The sequence below is a fragment of the Anomaloglossus baeobatrachus genome, chromosome 2, assembly GCF_048569485.1.
Source record: "Anomaloglossus baeobatrachus isolate aAnoBae1 chromosome 2, aAnoBae1.hap1, whole genome shotgun sequence".
In the NCBI taxonomy this organism is placed as follows: domain Eukaryota; kingdom Metazoa; phylum Chordata; class Amphibia; order Anura; family Aromobatidae; genus Anomaloglossus; species Anomaloglossus baeobatrachus.
Window position 1 is genome coordinate 112,204,359 of NC_134354.1, and position 26,584 is coordinate 112,230,942.

The window sequence follows — 26,584 nt, forward strand, 5'->3', positions numbered from 1 at the left end:
TAAGATCTATCACAGAACGTGGAAGATATTCTTAGCGTGGTGCTTGGCTCAAGGGTTTTCTCCCTGGCCATTTGCATTGCCAATTTTTCTTTCCTTCCTGCAGTCTGGGTTGGAAAAAGGTTTGTCCCTTAGCTCGCTTAAGGGTCAAGTCTCCGCGTTATCCGTATTCTTTCAGAAGCGCTTGGCACAGCTTTCTAAAGTACGCACGTTTCTCCAAGGAGTTTGTCATATCGTTCCTCCTTACAGACGGCCATTGGAACCCTGGGATCTGAACAAGGTTCTCCTTGCTCTTCAAAAGCCGCCTTTCGAGCCCTTGAAAGAGGTTCCCCTTTCTCGGCTTTCACAAAAGGTAGTTTTTCTTGTAGCGGTCACATCTCTTCGAAGAGTGTCCGAGCTGGCGGCGTTATCTTGCAAATCTCCCTTCCTGGTGTTTCACCAAGACAAGGTAGTACTGCGTCCAATTCCAGAGTTTTCTCCCAAGGTGGTTTCTTCCTTTCATCTCAATCAGGATATCACTTTGCCATCTTTGTGTCCGCATCCAGTTCACCAATTTGAAAAGGGTTTACATCTGTTGGACCTGGTGAGAGCACTCAGGATTTACATTTCTCGCACGGCGCCTCTACGCCGTTCGGATGCGCTCTTTGTCCTAGTCGCTGGTCAGCATAAAGGATCGCAAGCTTCCAAATCCACCCTGGCGCGGTGGATCAAGGAACCAATTCTTCACACATACCGTTCTGCTGGGCTTCAGATTCCATCTGGACTGAAGGCCCATTCTACCAGAGCCGTTGGTGCGTCCTGGGCGTTGAGGCATCAGGCTACGGCTCAGCAAGTGTGCCAGGCGGCTACCTGGTCGAGTCTGCACACGTTTACCAAACACTATCAAGTGCATACCTACGCTTCGGCAGACGCCAGCCTAGGTAGACGGGTCCTTCAGGCGGCGGTGGCCCACCTGTAGGAAGAGGCTGTATGACAGCCCGTTCATGTGGTATCTTTTTACCCACCCAGGGACTGCTTTTGGACGTCCCACTGTCTGGGTCTCCCAATTAGGAGCGAAAAAGAAGAAGGGAATTTTGTTTACTTACCGTAAATTCCTTTTCTTCTAGCTCCAATTGGGAGACCCAGCACCCGCCCTATCTGTTTTTAGGGTTTCGTTTTTTTCGGGTGCACATGTTGTTCACGTTGTTTCTTAAGTTCTCCGATCTAGTTATCGGATTGAATTTGTTTTTGAAACTGTTATTGGCTTTCCTCCTTCTTGCTTTGGTACTAAAACTGAGGAATCCGTACTCCTACGGGAGGGTGTATAGCCAGAAGGGGAGGGGCCTTACACTTTTAAGTGTAGTTCTTTGTGCGGCCTCCAGAGGCAGTAGCTATACACCCACTGTCTGGGTCTCCCAATTGGAGCTAGAAGAAAAGGAATTTACGGTAAGTAAACAAAATTCCCTTCGTCTTGTTGCTCAGTTGTACAGCAGAGCCTCCCACTTCTCTTTCTACTCTGGTTAGAGCCTGTGTGTGCTCTCCTCTGAAGGGAGAAGTACACACCATTGTAGGAAATCTTCAGTTTCTTGGCAATTTCTCAAATGGAATATCCCTCATTTCTAAGAACAAGAATAGACTGTCGAGTTTCACATGAAAGTTCTCTTTTTCTGGCCATTTTGAGAGTTTAATGGAACCAATAAATGCACTAGATTTTCAACTAGCTCAAAGGAAGGAGGCCAGTTTTATAGCTTCTCTAATCAGCAAAACTGTATTCAACTGTGCTAACAAACTTGCACAAAGATTTTCAAGGGATTTCTAAACATCTATTAGCGTTCTAACACAGTTAGCAAACACAATGTACCATTAGAACACTGGAGCGGTGGTTGTTGGAAATGGGCCTCTATACACCTAATGTAGATATTACATTAAAAGCCAGACGTTTGCAGCTAGAATAGTCATTTACCACATTAATAATGTATAGAGTTTATTTCTGTTTAATTTAATGTCAGCTTCATTGAAAAAAAATGTGCTTTTCTTTTAAAAATAAGGGAATATCTAAGTGACCCTAAATTTTTGAACGGTAGTGTATGTGTCTATAATATATATACACAGACACACAATGTGTGTGTATGTATGTATGTGTGTGTATATATATATAATCTGCGCACACACACACACACACACACACACACAAACACATTTTATATATATATATATATATATATATGTATGTGTGTTTGTGTGTGTGTGCGCAGATATATATATATATATATATATATATACATATATATATATATATATATATATATATATATATATATATATATATATTGCTCTTTTAAGTATCTCTGCTTGCTGTAAATGACTAGAAAAAAAAAAAATCTAGTGCTGCTTTCCTGGATTATATCATGGTTGTGCATTTTCAGGTCCTTCTATTTAGACTAGCATTTGGAATTTTTTCTTATTGTGATCATAGACTTTTTCATTTATCTTAAATGTTTTATAGATTTATCTACTTATTCTATTCATTTTATAGATGTAAATTCCCTGTTGCCAAACCTGGTGCAGTTTGCACACAGAATAAGTGATGTCATCATGCAAGGAGCCCAGACGAGGACGTCTGACAGTGAGTAATAACGAGTTTCATCTGATGTAATCCACACATTTCCACATAAAAATCTGAGCCATACCTTTTAGTTCAAAAATGTTTTCCCTTAAACAAGAAGATTTTTAATGTTCACATGCAAATTAGGTGCTCTAAGCATTTTGGGTGAGGTTACATGGTGCCTATTTCCTCACACGGCCTCCCTGAAGCCCCATCCACAGTTCTCTGCGCACCTACGGATTTTGTAGCTAGCGAACTACTACATCCACAGCTCTTCGAGCAGCGACGGATTTCGGACCTTATGAACTGCTACATCCTCAGCTCTAATGCCTGCTTTACACACTTCAATAGATCTTTCAATCCGTCGTCGGGGTCAAGTTGTAAGTGACGCACATCCGGCATCGTTCGTGACGTATTTGCGTGTGAAACCTACGTGCGATCGATATTGAACGCAAATACGGTGATCGCATACACGTCGTTTATTCCTCATACATTGGACGTTTGGTAGTACGAAACTAGTCAATTGTAACGTGTGACATCCATCATACGATTGTGATGTCTGAGGCTATGTGCGCAGGTGTGCGCTCTGCACCGCAGCTTAAAAAAGGTCTGCTTCAGAGCGCAGCTGAAAAGCTGCGTTCTGAAGCGCCTCACAATGTCTGTCATTCACTAATCTCTGTCAGTCCGTCACTATCTCTGTCCCTCTCTCTCTGTCCATGTCAGTCTTACCCTCTTACCCCCTCTCTCATACTCACCGATCACCGGCGCGGCTCTGCACGGCGTTCACACTACTCCGGCGGCTTTTACTGTTTTGAAAAAGCCGGCCGCCCATTAAACAATCTCGTATTCCCTGCTTTCCCCGCCCACTGGCGCCTATGATTGGTTACAGTGAGACACGCCCCCACGCTGAGTGACAGGTGTCACACTGCACCCAATCACAGCAGCCGGTGGGCGTGTCTATACTGTGTAGTGAAATAAATAATTAAATAATTAAAAAAAACGGCGTGCGGTTCCCCCCTAATTTTAAAACCAGCCAGATAAAGCCATACGGCTGAAGGCTGGTATTCTCAGGATGGGGAGCTCCACGTTATGGGGAGCCCCCCAGCCTAACAATATCAGTCAGCAGCCGCCCAGAATTGCCGCATACATTAGATGCGACAGTTCTGGGACTGTACCCGGCTCTTCCCGATTTGCCCTGGTGCGTTGGCAAATCGGGGTAATAAGGAGTTATTGGCAGCCCATAGCTGCCAATAAGTCCTAGATTAATCATGTCAGGCGTCTATGAGACACCTTCCATGATTAATCTGTAAATTACAGTAAATAAACACACACGCCCGAAAAAATCCTTTATTAGAAATAAAAAACACACACATATACCCTGGTTAACCATTTTAATCAGCCCCAAAAAGCCCTCCATGTCCGGCGTACTCCAGGATGGTCCAGCGTCGCTTCCAGCGCTGCTGCATGGAGGTGACCGGAGCTGCAGCAGACACAGCCGCTCCGGTCACCTCCACGCAGCTAATGAAGACAGCCGTGCGATCAGCTGAGCTGTCACTGAGGTTACCCGCTGTCACTGGATCCAGCGGTGGATGCAGCGGTGGCCGCAGGTAACCTCAGTGACAGCTCAGCTGATCGCGCTACTCACCTCAGTTGCTGCGTGGAGGTGACCGGAGCGGCGGTGAGTAGCGCGATCAGCTGAGCTGTCACTGAGTTTACCCGCGGCCACCGCTGCATCCACCGCTGGATCCAGTGACAGCGGGTAACCTCGGTGACAGCTCAGCTGATCGCGCGGCTGTCTTCATTAGCTGCTTGGAGGTGACCGGAGCGGCTGTGTCTGCTGCAGCTCCTGTCACCTGCATGCAGCACAGCTGGAAGCGACGCTGCATCATCCTGGATTACGCCGGACAAGGAGGGCTTTTTGGGGCTGATTAAAGTGGTGAACCAGGGAATGTGTTTGTGTTTTTTATTTCTAATAAAGGATTTTTTCGGGCGTGTGTGTTTATTTACTGTAATTTACAGATTAATCATGGAGGGTGTCTCATAGACGCCTCACATGATTAATCTAGGACTTATTGGCAGCTATAGGCTGCCAATAACTCCTTATTACCCCGATTTGCCAACGCACCAGGGCAAATCGGGAAGAGCCGGGTACAGTCCCAGAACTGTCGCATCTAATGTATGCGGCAATTCTGGGCGGCTGTTGGCTGATATTGTTAGGCTGGGGGGCTCCCCATAATGTGGAGCTCCCCATCCTGAGAATACCAGCCTTCAGCCGTATGGCTTTATCTGGCTGGTTTTAAAATCGGGGGGGACCGCACACCGTTTTTTATAATTATTTAATTATTTATTTCACTACACAGTATAGACACGCCCACCGGCTGCTGTGATTGGGTGCAGTGTGACACCTGTCACTCAGCGTGGGGGCGTGTCTCACTGTAACCAATCATAGGCGCCGGTGGGCGGGGAAAGCAGGGAATACGAGATTGTTTAATAGGCGGCCGGCTTTTTCAAAACAGTAAAAGCCGCCGGAGCAGTGTGAATGCCGTGCAGCATCGGGGATCGGTGAGTATGAGAGAGGGCTGCTAACTTCAGTCACTTAGGAGATTAGCGGTCACCGGTGAGTCCTTCACAGGTGACCGCTAATCAGGACGTGACACAGACAGAGCCGCAGCATGACAATGAAGTCGGGTGAGGTTCACCAGAGTTCATTCTGACAGTGCGGCTCTGTCTGTGTCTGCTGTTATCTGCCATTCAGCTCTGCTACATGGCTGTCTGTGTCTGCTGTCAGCGGCCATGTAGCAGAGCTGAATGGCAACTGACATAGTAAAAACGCATCCCTACACATTACACACGCTTGGCAAGTCAATAAATAAAAATAAAAAAAAAAAGGTGCCCAATGCATACGTCACAGAACACATGATCTAAAGGATCGCACACAAAATTGATCAATTTAACATAGACTACTAACGCTCGTGTGACAGCAAATGAACGACCAACGTGCAATCTCATTAAATCGCATATGTGACCTGGGCGTGTCACATCGCATACGAGATCGCACACCTAATTGTAAGGTGTAAAGCTGGCTTAAGAGAATATACAGATTTCAGAGCTCACAAACTACAACATGCACATCTCTCCAGCACCTAGGGATTCCGGAGCTGGCCTTCTTTGTTTCCTTAGGAGTTTGCAAATTTCCAGTGGATATACCGCTGTGTTTACTTGTTGCATTGCAAATTATGAAATCTGTTCATATCTGCAATATATTCTGACAGGCCATGTCCCTTGTGGGCGTACAGTGACCAAACAATTTCATAATTTATCCTCTATAGTATCTCTCAACGTTCAATGCCGAAATATACATTATATTGTAAATCTGGTTATGGTTTGTGTTGGGTCCTTTGTACCTTTATCATCATGACCATTAGAAATATCCCAAGTCAACACAGTATATGGTCACATGATTATTAAAGGGACTGTCCAGTAAAAATAGGTTATTGCCTGTCGTCAGGATAACTTGCTTATTGGTGGGAGTCCTATCGTTCTATACTTTATGGGGAACCTTTATCCCTGTTGCACAATTATATGGCAAGTTGGATGCCCATCTACCTCTCCATCCATTCTCTATGTGGCCGTCAGAAAAAGTCAAGTGCAGCACTCAGCAGATGTATAGGGAATGAATGGAGTGGCCACTGAGCTTGCTCATGGCCACTCAATCCTAATGGGGATCAAAGTTGCCCGTTCTGCTGATCATTACAGGTCCTAGTGGTCGGACCCCACCAATAATTTATCACCTAAATTTGGACTTGTTTGAACCGGCCAATCCCTTTAACTTCGAATAGTCATTCACCCAACAGTATTTTTATATTGTAATGTTTTTCTTCTCAGAGCTCTTTGATAATTGTCGTACGTGTGGTACTGAAGCCCTGAACTATCTCTCTACCCTGAAGAACAAAGCCACGCAGAGCGGAGCCGACTGCAGCCAGATTACTACCGTGCTAAAGATCATTGCTGACATTGCTCAGGTAACCTACACGAGCCGGCGTGTCTGATTGTTTAAATGGTCAGCCGTCCTATCTGCAGTTTAGACGGAATAGTAAGTTTTAGTAATACTTCCTTTTGGAGAGAAACACCCTGACAGTTTATCTAACTGTTTGTACAGTGTTAATTATAGATCGGATCCCAGCGAGACGAGGAAGATTGATTAAGCATATAGTCCACACAGTCGTTAGTCATCAGGTCTGATTACACATAGACCCTCTGGTGACACGACCTACTTTGGTCACAGTTTGTGTGCCAAGAGCTTGAGGTCCCGGCTGCAATTATATTTTGTGTTAATTGTGAAATTTACATAATTTCTTGTCTTGGCTGCGTTTGCCTTGTTGAGTGCAAAGGAATAGAAACAACTTAGAATTTCGGTGCTAATCAGCTAATCTCAAGAGGGTGCAGTGATGAAGAAGAAGAAATCACCATATTCCTGGCAAAACTATGTGGTTATACAGGTCTCATTGCCCGTTCTGTTTAAAGGGGTTCTCCATACTTTTAACGTTTATGACTTATCATTAAAATAGGTAGTCATTATCAGATCAATGGTGGTCTGACACCTGGCACCCCACTGTTATTAGCAATTTTAGCTGGCTGGATGCAAACAATGAATGGAGCTCCATTCAGCATGTAGCAGTCACTGGTGGGGTCTGTATGCTGCAGCAATGTTTAGTGTTTACATCTGACCACGGCTGATTGCTGGGGGTGCTGGATGTTGGAACACCAACAATCTTATATGGATGAGCTATCTTACAGATAGGTAACCATACCCGATGTTTACCTTAGTTACCAGTGTCCGCAGCTTCCAGACGCCGGCTCCGTGCAAGCGCAGTGTCGCTTGCACGTCGTTGATGGCTGGGGGCTGGTCACTGGTCGCTGGTGAGATCTGCCTGTTTGACAGCTCACCAGCGACCATGTAGCGACGCAGCAGCGATCCTGACCAGGTCAGATCGCTGGTGGGATCGCTGCTGTGTCGCTAAAGTGTGACGGTACCCTGACTCTCCCATACACAGAAGCACTTGTTTGGCCAGGCGCTCCTGTGTTCTCTGTAAGAATGCTGCCACCAGACATCTCTGCCAGCTTATCTCAGAGAGAACAAAAGGATCAGCAATCTGAAATCAGACATGACGGATCCTTAAGGCCCAGTCACACACAACGACTTACCAGCGATCCCGGAAACGATGCGACCTGATAGGGATCGCAGGTAAGTCACTGGGAGGTCGCAGGTGAGATGTCACACAGTCAGACCTTACCAGCGATGCAGGAATGATACAGGTCACAGTAGCGACCTGTATAACGATCTCAGCAGTCACAGTGACCCTGTCACACAGCGTCAAACACAGCGATGTGTCCTGCCCAGCAGGATGTCGCCTTTGAAGAAAATGACCTGGACCATTCAGCAACGACTAGCGATTTCACAACAGGGGTCTGATCGCTGGTAGATGTCACACATAACGAGATCGCTAACGGGATCGCTACTACGTCACCAAACGGTGACTCAGCTGCGATCTCGCTCACGATCTCGTTATGTGTGACACTACCTTTAAACTTAATTTTAATCAATAGATCTTGGCATAATAATAACTTCTACAATTGGGTGTGTTTAAAAAAAAGAAATGTTCCTGTGCTGAGATAATCTTGTGTGTCCCTTCTATGTACTGTGTAATGGCCGTCTGACAGTACAGGAACATGGTCTGATCATACCACATCTACTGGGCTGGAGAGGATGCAAAAGAGTGTATGAACACCTTACAGCACGAGATCACAAATTATTCTTTCTATGAGGTAAAAAATTGTTTAAAAACAGGCAGGGAGATGGTTTACCTCACAAAAAGAATCAGCTATGATGCCATGCTGTGCTATCTGTAAATTGCGGCCCAGGAGCTGTGGTATGATCAGACCATGTCTCTGTACGGTCAGACATGGCCATTACACAGTGCATAGCAGGGACATATACAAGATGGCCATAAAATAACCTAAGGTGTTTGGAGCTGTGTGCTGACTGACCCAGTGGACAGAATTGGCTTAAAATTGGTATATATGCTATTCAAGGCATGGGGAAACAGAAGGCATCTTAAAAATGTTTTTATACCAAAACTACCCACCAGGTGAAAATGTGGCGCTGTACAGTGAGCGCGCCTTGCAATTCAGTCTGCAAGATGCCTGTCTCTTTGCCAAATCGTGCGCTGTTAGTGCGGTTGTTTTATAAGAATGCCAGGAATGCTACAGCTGCACTGAGAGCCTTTCGTCATTTGAAAGTCATTTGAAAGACCTTCAGACACGTAGCAGTCTAATGGCTGTCAGTTTGCTGAGACAGATGACGACACATTTTGAGGCAACAGTATTACTGAGTGTTCAGCCAGGGCGCGGGCGACAACCGGTAAGCAGAGAGGTTGTGGTGGACATTGCCACTGCCGTCGTGGAACAGGGCATGAACAACCCTACCGGGAACAGCAGTGCACGCAGTGTTTTTAGGCAATTGGGGCTCCCGTACAGCACAGTGTGGAAAGTTCTCCGAAAGGTCTTGCGGGCATACCCATACAAAATTAGCCATCATCAACAACTTCTTCCTCGTGACAATGATACCTGCATGACATTTTTGTATTCATGTTACTGGCAAGAGTGGAAATGGAAGGCAATTGGCCATGGAACGTTCTGTGGTGCGAGAAAGCGCTTTTTTACCTGAATGCAACGGTGAACACACAAAACTGTCGCATATGGGCTTCCAAAAATCCAAATGCAGTCGAGGGGGTTCCGTTGCATTCGCCAAAGGTAACCATTTGGTGTGGCTTCACTTCATCATTCATCCTCAGACCGTTCTTTTACGAAGAATTGAGGCCAACTGGGGTTGCTACCAGTTCTGTGACAGCAGCAAGATACCAGACAATGCTGGAAACAGTGGTCGTTCTGCAACTCCAACAGCAGTAGTGTCTTCAGACGACCACCTTCATGCATGACAGAGCAACTCCTCACATCGCAAATCGTGTGAACAACGTTCTGCGTTCACATTTTCCCAATGACAGGATTTTGAGCCGCTCCTTCCATAATGCATGGCCACCGCGTTCGCCCGATCTCAACCTTTGTGATTTCTGGTTGCGGGGACACTTGAAAGAGTGTGTTTATTGGGGAAATGTCGCCTGGCTGACCTCAAAGACCACATCATTTTGGAAGTGCGCAACATCCCACCAGACATGTTACACGCAAGTGTCGAGCATGTTCTGCATAGGATGAACATGATCACCATGCATGATGGCGGCCATAATGAACAGTTATGTAGTCTGTGGAACAATTATGACATCTCCAATTAACGGTACACTGTTTTTGGGCTGCTCACTCACTGTACAGCGCCACTTTTACACCTGGTGGGGAGTTTTGGTATAATTTGATTTTTCTTTTAGATGCCTTCCGTTTCTCCATGCCTTGATTAGCATACATACCAATATTCAGCCAATTCTGTCCACTGGGTCAGTCTACACACGGATCCAAACACTTTAGGTTATTTTATGGCCACCCTTGAATATAAGATTATCTCAGCACAGGAACATTTTTTTAAAACACATCCATTGGTGGAAATTATTATTATTCTAAGATCTATTGATTAAAAATGAACTTTAAAATTAACTTTGTTGGTGGCAAAACCCCTTTAACTCACCCTACAATTATCTGGGGGCCCTAATATGCAGTAGACCATTGTCCAAACCCATCTGTATTGGTGGTTTCAGCCGCCATTTGCCTAAAGTGTATAGGGGAACTGAAGACTACAGCTCCATGGCGATGTGAAAATGAAAGTGATATTCCATCTAACATTAATCAATAGGATCTCTTTGTGACACGCAACAGACCTCAACCCTAGTGCGACCATTGCAGAAATACAACCCTGTTTAATTGTTTATATCAAGTTGTGCTCATCTTTGCCGCATAGACTGCAATATGAGTCATGTGGAACTTGCAACATGTGATTTATCTGCAATTTGGCTGTTTTTTTATAGTCAAGCGCAGCTTAAAGTAGTCACACGCCATCAAGGTGTAGATCAGGTCCCTAGATATCTTTGGCCTAGTTACTTAGCTAAAGGCCGCTTTACATGCTGCGACATCGCTCATCCGGCCGCTTTAGCGATGTCATTGCGTGTGACACCTATGAGCGATTTTGAATCGTCACAAAAACGTTTAAAATCGCTCATCGGTGACATGCCCCCCTATTCTCGATTATCGCTTCTGCTGCAGCTAGCGATGTAGTTCGTCGCTCCTGCGGCAACACACATCGCTATGTGTGAGACCGCAGGAACGAGGAACCTCACTTTACCTGCGGCCGCCCGCAATGCGGAAGGAGGGAGGTGTGCGGGATGTTACGTCCTGCTCATCTCTGCCCCTTCGCTTCTATTGGGCGGCCGCTTAGTGACGTCGCTGTGACGCTGAACGAACCGCCCCCTTAGAAAGGAGGCGGTTCGCTAGTCACAGCAACGCCACTAGACAGGTAAGTAGTGTGACGGGTCCGCGCGATGTTGTGCGCCACGGGCAGCGATTTGCCTCTGTCGCACAAATATTAGGGGCGGGTACGCACGCTAGCGATATCGGTAACGATATCGCAGCGTGTAAAGCGGCCTTAAAAATTGCTGTCACCGTGTAGCCCTGCCCAAAAATATCAGTCTGGGAAGAGGTGCTCCGGCATATGTGCGGTGATTCCAGTTTGTATGGAAAAATGTAACCAAGTAATGTTATCTGTTGTCGTCCAGGAGCTGCGGCCCCCGTCACTTGATATTAAAGAGGAGGAGCTGGGAGACCTGGTGGAGAAGGAGATGGCAGCCACCGCCGCTGCTGTTGAAACAGCTGCTTCTAGAATTGAGGTAAGAAAACACAAGGAAGGAATGTAGATGGATGGGGAGATTTAGCATTGTCAGTATTTGTGCAAAATTTCTCAACGTGTTGCACATTGTTTCTATAGCTATAACAATCAATGTCGTGATAAGTGAGATTTTATTGTGACTTTCTAAAATGGAATGACTAGTAAATCTGGCTCACAACTATTTACCTCGCTAGCCACATTGATGTTTCTATCAACATTGCAAAAGTAGCAGGAGAAGCAGGAAATTTCTGAAAAAAATTCACATTTAGGCACAATAAAGACTTGTGCAAAAGTTGGCATCTTTTTTTTACAGCATAAAACTGATGCCGCAGCCTTGATAAACGTTCCTCTTTAGATTTGTAGCACAGGATATGTGTATTAATACAGGATATGTGCGTGGCGGTTGGTCAAGCAGTAGACAATCTGTGCTTCACCAAGGCCTAGTTCACATGCCTTTTATGTACGTGTGCTGTTTTCTGATTATGGTCATTCTATTCCCTTACAGCAAATAATGCGGACCCCCAAAAAAAATGTTTTCTATGTGCGGCCCTTATACTCAGCCGAGTTTGAGACTCGTGCCTTACACCATCCAGGGCTTTATTGTAGATGAATCGGCAGTGATGTGATGCACATCTCGCTGGCTGATGAACTGTGTTAATCTTCTCGAAAGACGATTGGCTCCCGCACACATTATTATAAGGTCAGCCATATCCGCCAATATCAGCGGGACAGACAAGTTTAATTTTTACGGGGACCTTCTATCGGAACTTTAACGGCCGATCCTTTGGCTCGGTGGTGAGATAAGTCAGAGATAGATGTGGCCACAGTTCTCACATACACAACACAAGAAGGATCCTGTTCTGAAGGAATCAGGAGAGATAAGGCCCATTCACACAAGACTTACCAGCGATCCCAAAAACGATGCGACCTGATAGGGATCGCAGGTAAGTCGCTGGGAGGTCGCTGGTGAGATGTCACACAGTCAGATCTTACCAGCGATGCAGGAACAATACAGGTCGCAGTAGCGACCTGTATAACGATCTCAGCAGTCACTGTGACCCTGTCACACAGTGTCAAACACAGCGATGTGTCCTGCCCAGCAGGACATAGTCTGAAGAAAATGGCCTGGACCATTCTGCAACGACTAGAGATCTCACAGCAGGGGCCTGATCGCTGGTAAGTGTAACACATAACGAGATCGCTAACGGCATCGCTACTGCGTCACCAAAATGGTGACTCATCTGCGATCTCGCTAGTGATCTCGTTATGTGTGACAGTACCTATAGAAGTGGGCCATATTCTCATCTGACTGCTATCTAATCTGCTTGATGGCTTTATATGACTGCTGATTTATATACAATGAACGGTAATGCAGATAGTTTACCTGCTGTCCTATGATAAATAGTAGTTATCAGTATATGAGGTTAAAAATGGCAGAAACTACTCTGCTACACCTGAAATTCAATCAAATTGTGATAACCTCATAAACCATTTTTTTCTCCCACAGGAAATGCTGAAAAAATCTCGGACAGATGATACAGGTCTAAAATTACAAGTAAATGAACAGTAAGTAAATCCATATTGTGCACATTGCTCTAGCATTCCTGGCAACGACGGGGCAGATAACCACAGCCGGCATAGACATTAGATGGCTGCCGGAAATATGAATGTTCGGCCAGTCCCTGCCGCCACTCCCATACACAGGAGAACCCATTTACTTTTATGAGACTTGTCTGTCGAGATCTTATCCCCGGGAGAACAAAGCGATATGCAGTCGGCAATCGAACATGCTTGATTGACATCTCTCCCAACCATTATTGTCTGATGCCTGCACACACATCAGTCTGCCGGCCAAACCCGCCAATATCACCATTTTCAGTAATGTGTATAGGGCGCTTAAAGGGAACCTGTCAGCAGAAATGTCCCATAAAACCTAACAGATTCCCCCTCTGCAGCTCCTGGGCTGCATTCTATAAAGGTCCCTGTTATGATTGTGCCCACTTTCTGACCGAAAAAAAGTGTTTATAAAGTTGTACCTTTTTGGCTTCTGATTCTGTAAATCCGTCACGGGGGCGGGCTGCCTGATGGCCGTTATTCTGCCCCCTGGTCCTGTATGCCGCCCCCATCGCTGATTTCAATACTTCTGGACGCCGCCCACTGCTCCAGCCATCCCCGCGCATGCCCAGTGCCCATCTCTCGGGGATGAGCACTGTGCCCAGCGTCACCGCTGGTGACGTGCACGCAGGGTTAAGATTATGGGCGGTGCTGTGATGTTTATTCCTAAGCAACCGCCCATAATCGCGGGACCGCGCTTTCCCCCTCGGCCTGCTTCTTTCTGCGCAAGCGCGCTGCTGCTGACCTCACTTCGCCTCCTTCCCATCTTGCCCCGAGGCAGGAAATAGATGGGAAGAGCGCGGAGCAGGGACTACACCGAAAGCGCGGTCCCGCGATTATGGGCGGTTGCTTAGGAATAAACATCACAGCACCGCCCATAATCTTAACCCTGCGTGCACGTGACGCTGGGCACAGTGCTCATCCCCGAGAGATGGGCACTGGGCATGCGCGGGGATGGCTGGAGCAGTGGGCGGCGTCCAGAAGTATTGAAATCAGCGATGGGGGCGGCATACAGGACCAGGGGGCAGAATAACGGCCATCAGGCAGCCCGCCCCCGTGACGGATTTACAGAATCAGAAGCCAAAAAGGTACAACTTTATAAACACTTTTTTTCGGTCAGAAAGTGGGCACAATCATAACAGGGACCTTTATAGAATGCAGCCCAGGAGCTGCAGAGGGGGAATCTGTTAGGTTTTAGGGGACATTTCTGCTGACAGGTTCCCTTTAATGCACACACTACAATAACGCCAGCTGGATTATAGTCCACCCATAAAACATGATCAGGAAAACCGTAAATAAAAATATATATCACCTTTACTAGGCAAATATCCCCAAACCATTTACAAATAATATGCATTTAGCAGACACTTTCCCCAATGGGTGCAAGAGAAATGCCGCATGTCATATTAAATAAAAGCCTGTGACCACAGCTCACTGAAATTAACCAACAGTAGTGTTTAGACAAATGTTAAGTATCTATTCACACCATAGGATAAGGAAATAACGTGGACTGTAGGGTGGAAGTTGCCAACTAGTTGGTGATACATTACATATTAGGATACATATAAAGATGCATTTATGCACCCAAATAGACAGTACACGACCACTTATTTACAGCATTGATAATTGCAAGAGATCATTTATGAAGCTGCACATATCACACAATTTTATGTACATCGCTCAACAAAAAGCCAACGTGCCGGATCCCTCTCTCTGCTGAAATAATCTGTCCGATTTCCCCCGTACACATTAGAGTGTGTGCCCACGATCAGGGTTCATAAGGTTTTGGACGTGGCATGTTTCAGCTGCGTCCAAAACACTGATGTACAGTACAAGCTCAGTGAATGGGATTTCTAGAAATCCCATGCCCATTGTGCATGTACTGGCCGCAGCTTAAACTGACCTGCAGTGCGGCTCTCCGAGCCAGAATCATGTCAATTCATTGCTGCGGATTTGCAAGCATTCTCCGCAGGGAGAACATAGTGAGGGACCACAGCAGCCCGAACCTTGATCATGGGCACGAGCAGCTGCAGTCTCCGGGGGAGGGACCCAGAGGGTCCTGATCGTGGGCACGTGTTGGTTGAATTCACCAATATTGGCTGGATCAGCTGCCAGTTTCTTCAATGTGTATGGGGTTCTTTAGACTAGCCAAATTTCATGTGCATCAAATTCATCACATTGGTTCATACTGAGTAGTGATGAGCGAGCACTACCATGCTCGGGTGCTCGTTACTCATTATGAGCAGTTGGACGCTCAGATGAGTGTGACTCGAGCACCTGAGTATAATGAAAGTCAATGGGGAACTCAAGCATTTTTCTAGGAAATCTTCCAGAAAAAATGCTTGAGTTTCCTATTGACTTCCATTATACTCAGTACACGAGTCACGCCCATCTAAACATCGAACTGTTCATTACGAGTACCGAGCACCCAAGCATGGTAGTGCTCGCTCATCACTAATGCTGAGCAATACATTTGTTGAAGCTTTAGATCATTATCTCTAACCTTAGGGGTACTTTGCACGTTGCGACATCGCTAGCATCGACTAGCGATGCTGAGCGCGATAGTACCCGCCCCCATCGCACAAGCGATATCTTGTGATAGCTGCCATAGCGAACATTATCGCTACAGCAGCTTCACACGCACTTACCTGCCCTGCGACGTCACACGGCAGGCGGCCAATAGAAGCGGAGGGGCGGAGATGAGCTGGACGTAAACATCCCGCCCACCTCCTTCCTTCCTCATAGCCGGTGGAGGCAGGTAAGGCGATGTTCCTCGCTCCTGCGGCTTCACACACAGTGATGTGTGCTGCCGCAGGAACGAGGAACAACATCGTATCTCCTATTGGTGCGACATTATGAAAATGTCCGATGCTACACAGATCACCGATTTACGACGCTTTTGCGATTGTTTATCGGCACATCTAGGCTTTACACGTTGCGACGTCGTTACCGGCGCCGGATGTGCGTCACTTGTCGCAACGTGCAAAGTACCCCTAACACTACCTCTTGGTTGGATTATTTAAGCCTAGATTTTGTTGCTGTCCATTTATAGTTCAGCTAAGCCCTTCCACTCTCTATGAAGCCAGACTTTTTTTTTTTTTCTTTAACAATTATGTAATAGGTTAAAAATGCAATGCAATTTGAAAATCATACTATGGAAATTCTTAATCCGACTGTATGTCATAGTTTTTACCAATGTTATTTGTTTGTTTCTCCTTTTGTATATGTCTATATTATTTGCTTGATATAGCATGAAGTAATGCTATACAGCACATTCTGTTTTATTGTTTTTGTTAGAACTGTTTTATGTATAAACTTTGAAAACCTAAAAAATTATTGAATCATAAAAATGCAATGCAAAACTTGGGCACATTATGGCAAACTGAAGGCACTCTGAATAGTAAATATATCTCAATAATTTCTTCAGAAGCTCACTACAAATATAGGAGAGCAGGGTTTGTATTTCTTATTATATTATAATGTGTTATCTGTTGATTTACTTAGGAATGCAAGTACCGTAATTGCCCCATTACACAAGCCGATAATCAGCTAAATGACCGTTCAGAAGAACACTTGCTTCTGATCATTCACCCATGTAAAGATGCCATCAATCCGCCGGTGAACTAGCAAAATGCTTGAACATCATCTGTAGAATTTATGCTGGTCCTAAAATGATTATTGTCAACAACACATCTCCCAGCGTAAATGATTGTTCAGTCCCCGTACAACCATGTCCTTGCATCAGCCTTACGCAAGTGCTGATCACTGCTATATCAAGATCAGTGCTTTTTTCATGCAGGAATCTGCCTATGTAAGTCTGGATTAAAGGGAATTTGTCAGCTGCCCAAACCCCACTAAAGCTGGGGTCACATATAGCGACACAGCAGCGATCACGACGGGCAACCTGACCTTATCAAGATCGCTGCTGCGTCATTACATGGTCGCTGGTGAGCTGTCAAACAGGCATATCTCACCAGCGACCAGTGACCAGCCAGCAGCGACGCGTGTAAGCGATGCTGCGCTTGGTAACTAAGGTAAATATCGGGTAACCAAGGAAAGCACTTCTCTTGGTTACCCGATATTTACTTTAGTTACTAGCGTCCGCCGCTCTCAAGCTGCCAGTGTCAGCTCCCTGCTCCCTGCTCTCCTAGCCAGAGTACACATCGGATTAATTACCCGATGTGTACTCCAGCTACGTATGCAGGGAGCCGACACTGGCAGCTTGAGAGCGGCGGTGCTAGTAACTAATGTAAATATCGGGTAACAAAGGAAAGGGCTTCTTGGTTACCCGATAGTTACCTTGGTTACAGCTTACCGCAGGCTGCCAGAAGCCATCTCCCTGCTCCCTGCTCGCTTCAGTTCGTCGCTGTCACACACAGCGATGTGTGCTTCATAGCGGGAGAGCGACAAGCAAAAAATGAAGCAGGACATTCAGCAACGAGCGGCGACCTCACAGCAGGGGCCAGCTCGTTGCTGGATGTCACACACAGCGACAGCGACGGGTCGTCGCTGCTACGTCACAGAAAATGGTGACTTAGCAGCGACGTCGTTGTCGCCGTCGCTGTGTGTGACACCACCTTAAGTGTCACAAGGACTTAAAATGCTAACTCCGTTGTTTTCCACCAGGTGGCGCTATAGGCGGTTTCATTGCATAGCGCATGGCTACTTTACTATACCTAGACACCACTTCTATGGCTATAGCTGCCACCGTTCTCAAGTTAATGGCGGTGAACAGGATATGGGTGGACACACTGTATATCTGAACTATATATGTATCTATATATCTTTGCAATATATGTATCTATATACTGTATCTGTACTATATATGTAGCGCCACCATTACTTTTCATTGTACTGGTGTTTGTGATCATAATGAAGATGATGAAAAGTCATCTGTTCAGTACAGGAAATATCAGTATAAAGCCTAGTGGCCATTCTGAAAATTGCAAGAATTCTGATTATTTTTCTTTATAGTGATATGAAAAAATAAAATCTTAAATTAAAACAAAACATTTAACATAAAAACTTCGTTTAAACTATACGTAATTTCTTTTTCGCTCCTAATTGGGAGACCCAGACAGTGGGTGTATAGCTACTGCCTCTGGAGGCCGCACAAAGAACTACACTTAAAAGTGTAAGGCCCCTCCCCTTCTGGCTATACACCCTCCCGTAGGAGTACAGATTCCTCAGTTTTAGCTTTGTGCGCAAGGAGGTCAGACACGCACGCATAGCTCCATTGTTTTTAGTCAGCAGCAGCTGCTGACTATGTCGGATGGAAGAAAAGAGGGTCTATACAGACTCCCAGCATGCTCCCTTCTCACCCCACTTATGTCGGAGGTGTTTGTAAGGTTGAGGTACCCATTGCGGGTACGGCGGCAGGAGCCCACATGCTGATTCCTTCCCCATCCCTTTTTACAGGGCTCTGGGTGAAGTGGGATTTACCGGTCTCCAGGCACAGAGACCGTGCTCCATCTACAGCCCCTGGAGAAGATGCTGGATGGAGCGGAGTACATCAGGGACATGGCCCTGCTTCCTCAAGGTACTCTGTGTCCCCGTGTATCTGGCGCTCACACCGCAGCATGCTGGGTGTTGTAGTGCGCCGGGGGACATCAGCGCTGCGGCGCCTGTGCCATGGCCTCATTCAGCTTTGCTGAAGCAGGCACATTTATGGGAATAGGCCGCGCCGGCCGCTGGGACTGCGGCGCGGCTGGCACTTGTAGTGCGCCGGGGACTTCAGCGCGGCCTGCGCTTTTACGGCGGCCGCGCTGATAACTACAGTCCCCGGCTTTTGCGGCCTGCTTCCTTTCGTTCCCGCCCCCAGACCTGCCAGTCAGGAGAGGGGCGGGACGCTGCCCACGTCTAGAACTCGGTCGCGCCGGCCGCTCGAACAGCGGCGCGGCTGGCACTTGCGGTGCGCCGGGGACTTCAGCGCGGCCCGCGCTTTTACGGCGGCCGCGCTGATAACTCGAGTCCCCGGCTTTTGCGGCCTGCTTTCGTTCGTTCCCGCCCACAGACCTGCCAGTCAGGAGAGGGGCGGGACGCTGGCCAGTGCATCAGCGCTGAGGGCTGGAGTCGTTTTTACATACTCCAGCCCTCACAGTCAGCACAGAGGGGACACTGTTCCCGCACTTTTGTTTGGGAACTCCCACGGACCGCCCCTCTCCACAGAAGCCGGCAGCCATTCTTGCTGACACGCTGAGCTGCAGAGGGGAGCCGGGGAGACCCAGACAAGGCATTCTGCAGCCTCTTACCCGCTGTTCAGCGGGCGGTAAGCAGCCCTCAGGGCTCACCCCCTCTTGTGCTCGTAGTATTCTTAGTATTTTGTTGCTACAAATACTTGGTATTACATAGCGCTGGTCGCCCTTTGGCTATAGACTCTCTCACATGCAGAGAGCCAGCAGCATGTCGCCCGTAAAACGCAAGGGTGCCAAGGCACAGACATTGTATGCTTCCTGCACCGCATGTGGGACTTTTCTACCGGCAGGCTCCACGGACCCCCATTGTGTGCAGTGCTCGGCCCCTGCGGCGCTTGCACAGTCGGGACCTCTGCTGGACGTGTCCCAGGGTGTACCACCTGTGAATGCTGTCCAGGTGACAGGAACTGAGTTTGCAGCTTTTGCTGACAGAATGTCTCTCACTATGTCACAAATTCTTGACACATTGCGAGCTAGGCCTGTACTTCAGACCACGGACACTGTGCATGTATTGCCCCCTGGTCCCCCTCAGCTCCTAGCTCCGGGACGGGCATCTACACCTCAGGGTGAAGACTCTGACTCGGACGATGGCCCCGGGCAGCCTAAGCGGGCTCGTTATGACGGGCCTTCACATTCATCTCAATGGTCTGGATCCCAGCGGGATGAATCTATGGGTGATGAGGCGGACTTAACTGATCAGGATTCTGATCCTGGGACCGCTCTCAATCTAGATACACCAGATGGTGACGCAATAGTTAATGATCTTATATTTAACATCAATAAGATGTTGAATATTTCCCCACCAGCTCCTCCTGTAGAGGAGTCAGCTTCGCAGCACGAGAGAATCCATTTCAGATACCCTAAGCGTACATTAAGCACTTTTCTGGACCACGCTGACTTCAGAGACGCAATCCAGAAACCCCACGCTTATCCTGAAAGGCGTTTTCCTAAACGACTTAAAGATACACGCTACCCTTTTCCCTCTGAAGTGGTCAAGGGTTGGACCCAGTGTCCAAAAGTGGATCCTCCAATTTCCAGGCTTGCAGCCAGATCCTTGGTTGCTGTTGAAGATGGAGCGGCACTTAAAGATGCCACTGACAGGCAGATGGAGCTCTGGCTGAAATCCATCTATGAAGCGATTGGAGCGTCATTAGCGCCTTCTTTTGCGGCCGTATGGGCACTCCAAGCTATCACGGCCGGGCTTGCGCGAGTCGACTCAGTCACACGTGCATTTGCCCCGCAGGTAGCACCATTGACCTCGCAAATGGCGGCATTCGCGTCGTACGCGATTAATGCTGTTCTTGACGCTACAAGCCGCACGGCAGTGGCGTCAGCCAACTCAGTTGTTTTGCGTAGGGCTCTGTGGTTGAGACATTGGAAAGCAGATTCTCATTCCAAGAAGTGCTTAACCAATTTGCCTTTTTCTCGTGACCGATTGTTTGGAGAGCGTTTGGATGAAATCATCAAACACTCCAAGGGTAAGGACTCTTCCTTACCGCAACACAGACAAAACAAGCCCCAACAGAGGAGGGGTCAGTCTGGTTATCGGTCCTTTCGAGGACAGGGCAGGTCCCAATTCGCCTCGTCAAAAAAGACTCAAAAGGACCAGAGACGTTCAAATTCTTGGAGGTCTCAGTCACGCCCAAAAAGACCAGCCGGAGGAACCGTTGCCAAAACGACGTCCTCCTGACTTGCGGTCTCCGATGCCCACACCCGCGGTCGGTGGGAGGCTGTCCCACTTTGGCGACATTTGGCTAGCAAATGTCAAAGACCGTTGGGTGAGAGATATTCTATCTCACGGGTACAGGATAGAGTTCGGTTCTCGTCCGCCAACTCGTTTCTTCAGAACTTCTCCACCACCAGACCGAGCCGATGCTCTGTTGCAGGCGGTGGCCGCTCTAAAGGCGGAAGGAGTGGTGACCTCCGTCCCTCTTCAGGAACAGGGTCACGGTTTTTACTCCAACCTGTTTGTGGTCCCAAAAAAGGACGGATCGTATCGTCCCGTCCTGGATCTGAAGTTGCTCAACAGACACGTAAAAGTCAGGAGGTTCCGGATGGAATCCCTACGCTCCGTCATAGCCTCAATGTCTCAGGGAGATTTTCTAGCATCAATAGACATCAAAGATGCGTATCTCCACGTGCCGATTGCACCAGAGCATCAGCGTTTCCTACGTTTCGTCATACACGACGAGCACCTACAGTTCGTAGCGTTACCCTTCGGTCTGGCAACAGCCCCCCGGGTCTTCACCAAAGTCATGGCAGCAGTAGTAGCTGTTCTGCACTCGCAGGGTCACTCGGTCATCCCGTACCTAGACGACCTGCTTATAAAGGCATCCTCTCAAGAAGCATGCCAACACAGTCTGAAGGTGGCGCTAGACACTCTCCAGACTTTCGGGTGGATTATCAACTTTCCAAAGTCTCATCTAACCCCGACCCAATCTCTGACTTATCTTGGCATGGAGTTTCATACTCTATCAGCGATAGTGAGGCTTCCACTGGACAAGCAGTGCTCGCTACGGACTGGAGTGCAATCTCTCCTTCAGAGCCAGTCGCACTCACTGAGGCGCCTCATGCATTTCCTAGGAAAGATGGTAGCAGCAATGGAGGCAGTCCCGTTCGCGCAGTTTCATCTGCGCCCTCTCCAATGGGACATTCTGCGCCAATGGGATGGGAAATCGACGTCCCTCGACAGGACTGTCTCCCTCTCTCAGACTGCCAAGGACTCTCTACGTTGGTGGCTTCTCCCCAACTCATTGTCACAGGGAAAGTCGTTCCTTCCCCCGTCCTGGGCAGTGGTCACGACAGATGCGAGTCTATCAGGGTGGGGAGCGGTGTTTCTCCACCACAGGGCTCAGGGGACGTGGACTCAGGAAGAGTCCACCTTGCAGATCAATGTTCTGGAAATCAGAGCAATCTATCTTGCCCTGCGAGCCTTCCAACAATGGCTGGAAGGCAAGCAGATTCGGATTCAGTCGGACAATTCCACGGCGGTGGCGTACATCAACCACCAAGGGGGAACACGCAGTCGCCAAGCTTTTCAAGAAGTCCAGCGGATTTTGATGTGGGTGGAAAGCAGAGCGTCCACCATATCTGCAGTTCACATCCCAGGCGTGGAAAACTGGGAAGCAGACTTTCTCAGTCGCCAGGGCATGGACGCAGGAGAATGGTCCCTTCACCCGGACGTGTTTCAACAGATCTGTTGCCGCTGGGGGTCGCCGGACGTCGATCTGATGGCGTCACGGCACAACAACAAGGTCCCAGTTTTCATGGCACGGTCTCACGATCACCGAGCGCTGGCGGCAGACGCCTTGGTTCAGGATTGGTCGCAATTCCGACTCCCCTATGTGTTCCCACCTCTAGCATTGTTACCCAGAGTTCTCCGGAAAATCAAGTCCGACTGCCAGCGAGCCATACTCGTCGCTCCAAATTGGCCAAGAAGGTCGTGGTACCCGGATCTGTGGCATCTCACGGTAGGCCAACCGTGGGCACTACCAGACCGTCCAGATCTGCTGTCTCAAGGGCCGTTTTTCCATCTGAATTCTGCGGCCCTGAACCTGACTGTGTGGCCATTGAGTCCTGGATCCTAGCGGCCTCAGGTTTATCTCAGGGAGTTGTTGCCACAATGAGACAGGCTAGAAAACCATCCTCAGCTAAGATCTATCACAGGACGTGGAAGATATTCTTAGCGTGGTGCTTGGCTCAAGGGTTTTCTCCCTGGCCATTTGCATTGCCAATTTTTCTTTCCTTCCTGCAGTCTGGGTTGGAAAAAGGTTTGTCCCTTAGCTCGCTTAAGGGTCAAGTCTCCGCGTTATCCGTATTCTTTCAGAAGCGCTTGGCACAGCTTTCTAAAGTACGCACGTTTCTCCAAGGAGTTTGTCATATCGTTCCTCCTTACAGACGGCCATTGGAACCCTGGGATCTGAACAAGGTTCTCCTTGCTCTTCAAAAGCCGCCTTTCGAGCCTTTGAAAGAGGTTCCCCTTTCTCGGCTTTCACAAAAGGTAGTTTTTCTTGTAGCGGTCACGTCTCTTCGAAGAGTGTCCGAGCTGGCGGCGTTATCTTGCAAATCTCCCTTCCTGGTATTTCACCAAGACAAGGTAGTACTGCGTCCAATTCCAGAGTTTTCTCCCAAGGTGGTTTCTTCCTTTCATCTCAATCAGGATATCACTTTGCCATCTTTGTGTCCGCATCCAGTTCACCAATTTGAAAAGGGTTTACATCTGTTGGACCTGGTGAGAGCACTCAGGATTTACATTTCTCGCACGGCGCCTCTACGCCGTTCGGATGCGCTCTTTGTCCTAGTCGCTGGTCAGCATAAGGGATCGCAAGCTTCCAAATCCACCCTGGCGCGGTGGATCAAGGAACCAATTCTTCACACATACCGTTCTGCTGGGCTTCAGATTCCATCTGGACTGAAGGCCCATTCTACCAGAGCCGTTGGTGCGTCCTGGGCGTTGAGGCATCAGGCTACGGCTCAGCAAGTGTGCCAGGCGGCTACCTGGTCGAGTCTGCACACGTTTACCAAACACTATCAAGTGCATACCTACGCTTCGGCAGACGCCAGCCTAGGTAGACAGGTCCTTCAGGCGGCGGTGGCCCACCTGTAGGAAGAGGCTGTATGACAGCCCGTTCATGTGGTATCTTTTTACCCACCCAGGGACTGCTTTTGGACGTCCCACTGTCTGGGTCTCCCAATTAGGAGCGAAAAAGAAGAAGGGAATTTTGTTTACTTACCGTAAATTCCTTTTCTTCTAGCTCCAATTGGGAGACCCAGCACCCGCCCTATCTGTTTTTAGGGTTTCGTTTTTTCGGGTGCACATGTTGTTCACGTTGTTTCTTAAGTTCTCCGATCTAGTTATCGGATTGAATTTGTTTTTGAAACTGTTATTGGCTTTCCTCCTTCTTGCTTTGGTACTAAAACTGAGGAATCTGTACTCCTACGGGAGGGTGTATAGCCAGAAGGGGAGGGGCCTTACACTTTTAAGTGTAGTTCTTTGTGCGGCCTCCAGAGGCAGTAGCTATACACCCACTGTCTGGGTCTCCCAATTGGAGCTAGAAGAAAAGGAATTTACGGTAAGTAAACAAAATTCCCTTCTTTCTGATGACAAATTCCCTTTAAACCTACTGGATTGAATATGCAAACAATATACTACTAAAGAGGTAAGTGATGTGCTCCTTTGTATATTGCTTTGCTGATCTGTGCTTTTCTTCTGCAGGATTCTGGGATCATGCACAGATCTCATGCAGGCGATTCAAGCTTTGATACTGGCCTCAAAGGACCTCCAGAAGGAAATTGTGGAGAGTGGGAGAGTTAGTAAATTTATTGCTTCTGTCTTATTCAGATTCATTAATGACATAGTCTGGTGCTGAAAATTTCGGGTCAGATTTGTTTTGCACCACTTGTTAAAACATAGGTAACATCTTCAGACATAAATAGTGTTTAACCTGACTTAATGGGAACCTGTCACCTTGGGAAATGCTATTTACCTGAAGATATGGTGGTAATATGCAGGTAAGTAGCACTTAAATCCTATGCAGCCAACTTACAGGAGGAGCAGCAAAAGGGAGAAAATAAAATGATGTCTTCCTTGCAGCTGCTGGCTTCTAGTCATCGGGACAGTGCGAGACAGTCGCTCCCAGTCATCAGGATGAGCCAAGGCATTTCTAGAGAGTGGTTACAGTATGCCTCAGTGTGGTGTGACTGACTTTATCTGCTTTCTGAAAAGCCCTGAAGATTGGAAGTGAGTGGCTACTGGGAAAATATAATTTTATTTTCTCCCTGTAGCCGCTGCTACAGTAACACAACTAGTTGAGATTTAAATGCTATATACCTGTATATTACCCTTATAAGACCTCGAGCCAAGGTAGAAATGCATTTTTCGGTCACAAAAAAAGCTTATATATTTATTCCTTGATGTGACTTGTAGTTCCTCTGTAAGGGTGCGCTCACACGAGCGTAAAAAACGGACGAGTGCAATACGAGAAAATCTCGCATTGCACTCTGACCAATGTTAGTCAATGAGGGAGAGCAGATGGTCAGCTTTTCTCCCATCCAAATAGTGGATTCGAGAAAAGTCGCAACATGCTTCGATTTTCTGCGAGAGGCATATCCCTCGCACCCACTCACTTAAATGGGTGCGATCGATACGGCTCTAGCAGAATATTGCAGAGAAACATCGGACTGCACTTGGATGTTATCCCAGTGCAGTGCGATATACGCACAGGCTGACAATGGAGGAGATCTTCTGCATTGTTGTCCTGTAGACTTTTACACCCTGAATTATATAGATACTTATACAGTTTGTATGCCTGCAAAACACCAGACTGGCCTGCAGAGTAGGGATATGTTCACACTGCATCTTTTTCCTGTAGTCAAAAATGTTCCTTTAACAAGCAGAAGATGCATCAGCAATCGCTCATTTTCTGTTGAATAAGCTTGAGGCTTCTTTTTTAACATTATTTTTGGTCTTTTCCTGACGCTTTTTCAAGGTTTTCTTTCTTCTGGCTTTTTATCGTGAGTTTTTGGACATCTTTAATTACGTTTTCTGGAAGTATTTTTTAAATCCATCACACAATGAAGAACACGCAAGCGATTTTTTTTCAAAGCAGAAATATTGACAAAGTATTTGCATCTTTTGAGGCTTCGTTTTGTAATTTTTTACTTTTAAGAATTGAGCGTCTTCCGTGTGAAAAGGAAGGCAGTCCTGCTCAAAAATGACAGAAAAATGTGCAGTGTGAACATGCCCTAATGCAGTTTGATAAAAGTACATTTTTAATGCAGTCCAGCTTTTAAATCGATTTTCATTGTTTTTACTTGCGTTTGTGATAAGACATCAACTCTGTACCTTACGTCAGAGGACATGTTCACCATCTCTGTTATGTACGTTTTTCTGTAGGGTGCAGCATCTCTCACAGAATTTTATGCCAGAAACTCAAGATGGACAGAAGGACTGATCTCGGCTTCCAAGGCTGTGGGCTGGGGTGCTACTGTGATGGTGTACGTGAGCTCCTTGTTTTGCATTCTCCAGGAACATACAGAAATGGAGTATTCCGGTTGCAAGAAGGTTTCACAGGATAGGTGATAACTTCTAGATCAGTGGAGTTCAGACCTTTGATGCCCGTACCAAGAACTGGGCACTTTTATCCCCATTTGAACGGAATGTGGCTCCATTCATTCCGCTGACCTTCGTCTAACCGGAATACTCTTTTAAGGGGTTGTCCTACATTAAATGTTTTATTTCATCAAAACGTATAATACTTTCAATTGTAATAATTTAAAAAAAAAAAATCCACCCTAACTCATATGACTGTT

At 47.2% G+C, this 26,584-nt stretch overlaps 1 protein-coding gene across 1 annotated transcript in view; it reads left to right on the top strand.

Annotated features, from left to right (window-relative positions):
- The window catches only part of HIP1 (huntingtin interacting protein 1), a 269,760-nt gene that overhangs the window by 214,291 nt on the left and 28,885 nt on the right, over positions 1–26,584 (top strand). The window contains exons 20-25 of the mRNA XM_075335272.1: positions 2,513–2,602; positions 6,467–6,603; positions 11,356–11,466; positions 12,973–13,031; positions 24,489–24,582; positions 26,169–26,269. Coding sequence (XP_075191387.1) covers positions 2,513–2,602; positions 6,467–6,603; positions 11,356–11,466; positions 12,973–13,031; positions 24,489–24,582; positions 26,169–26,269 — 592 coding nt within the window. The remainder of the gene's footprint in view (positions 1–2,512; positions 2,603–6,466; positions 6,604–11,355; positions 11,467–12,972; positions 13,032–24,488; positions 24,583–26,168; positions 26,270–26,584) is intronic.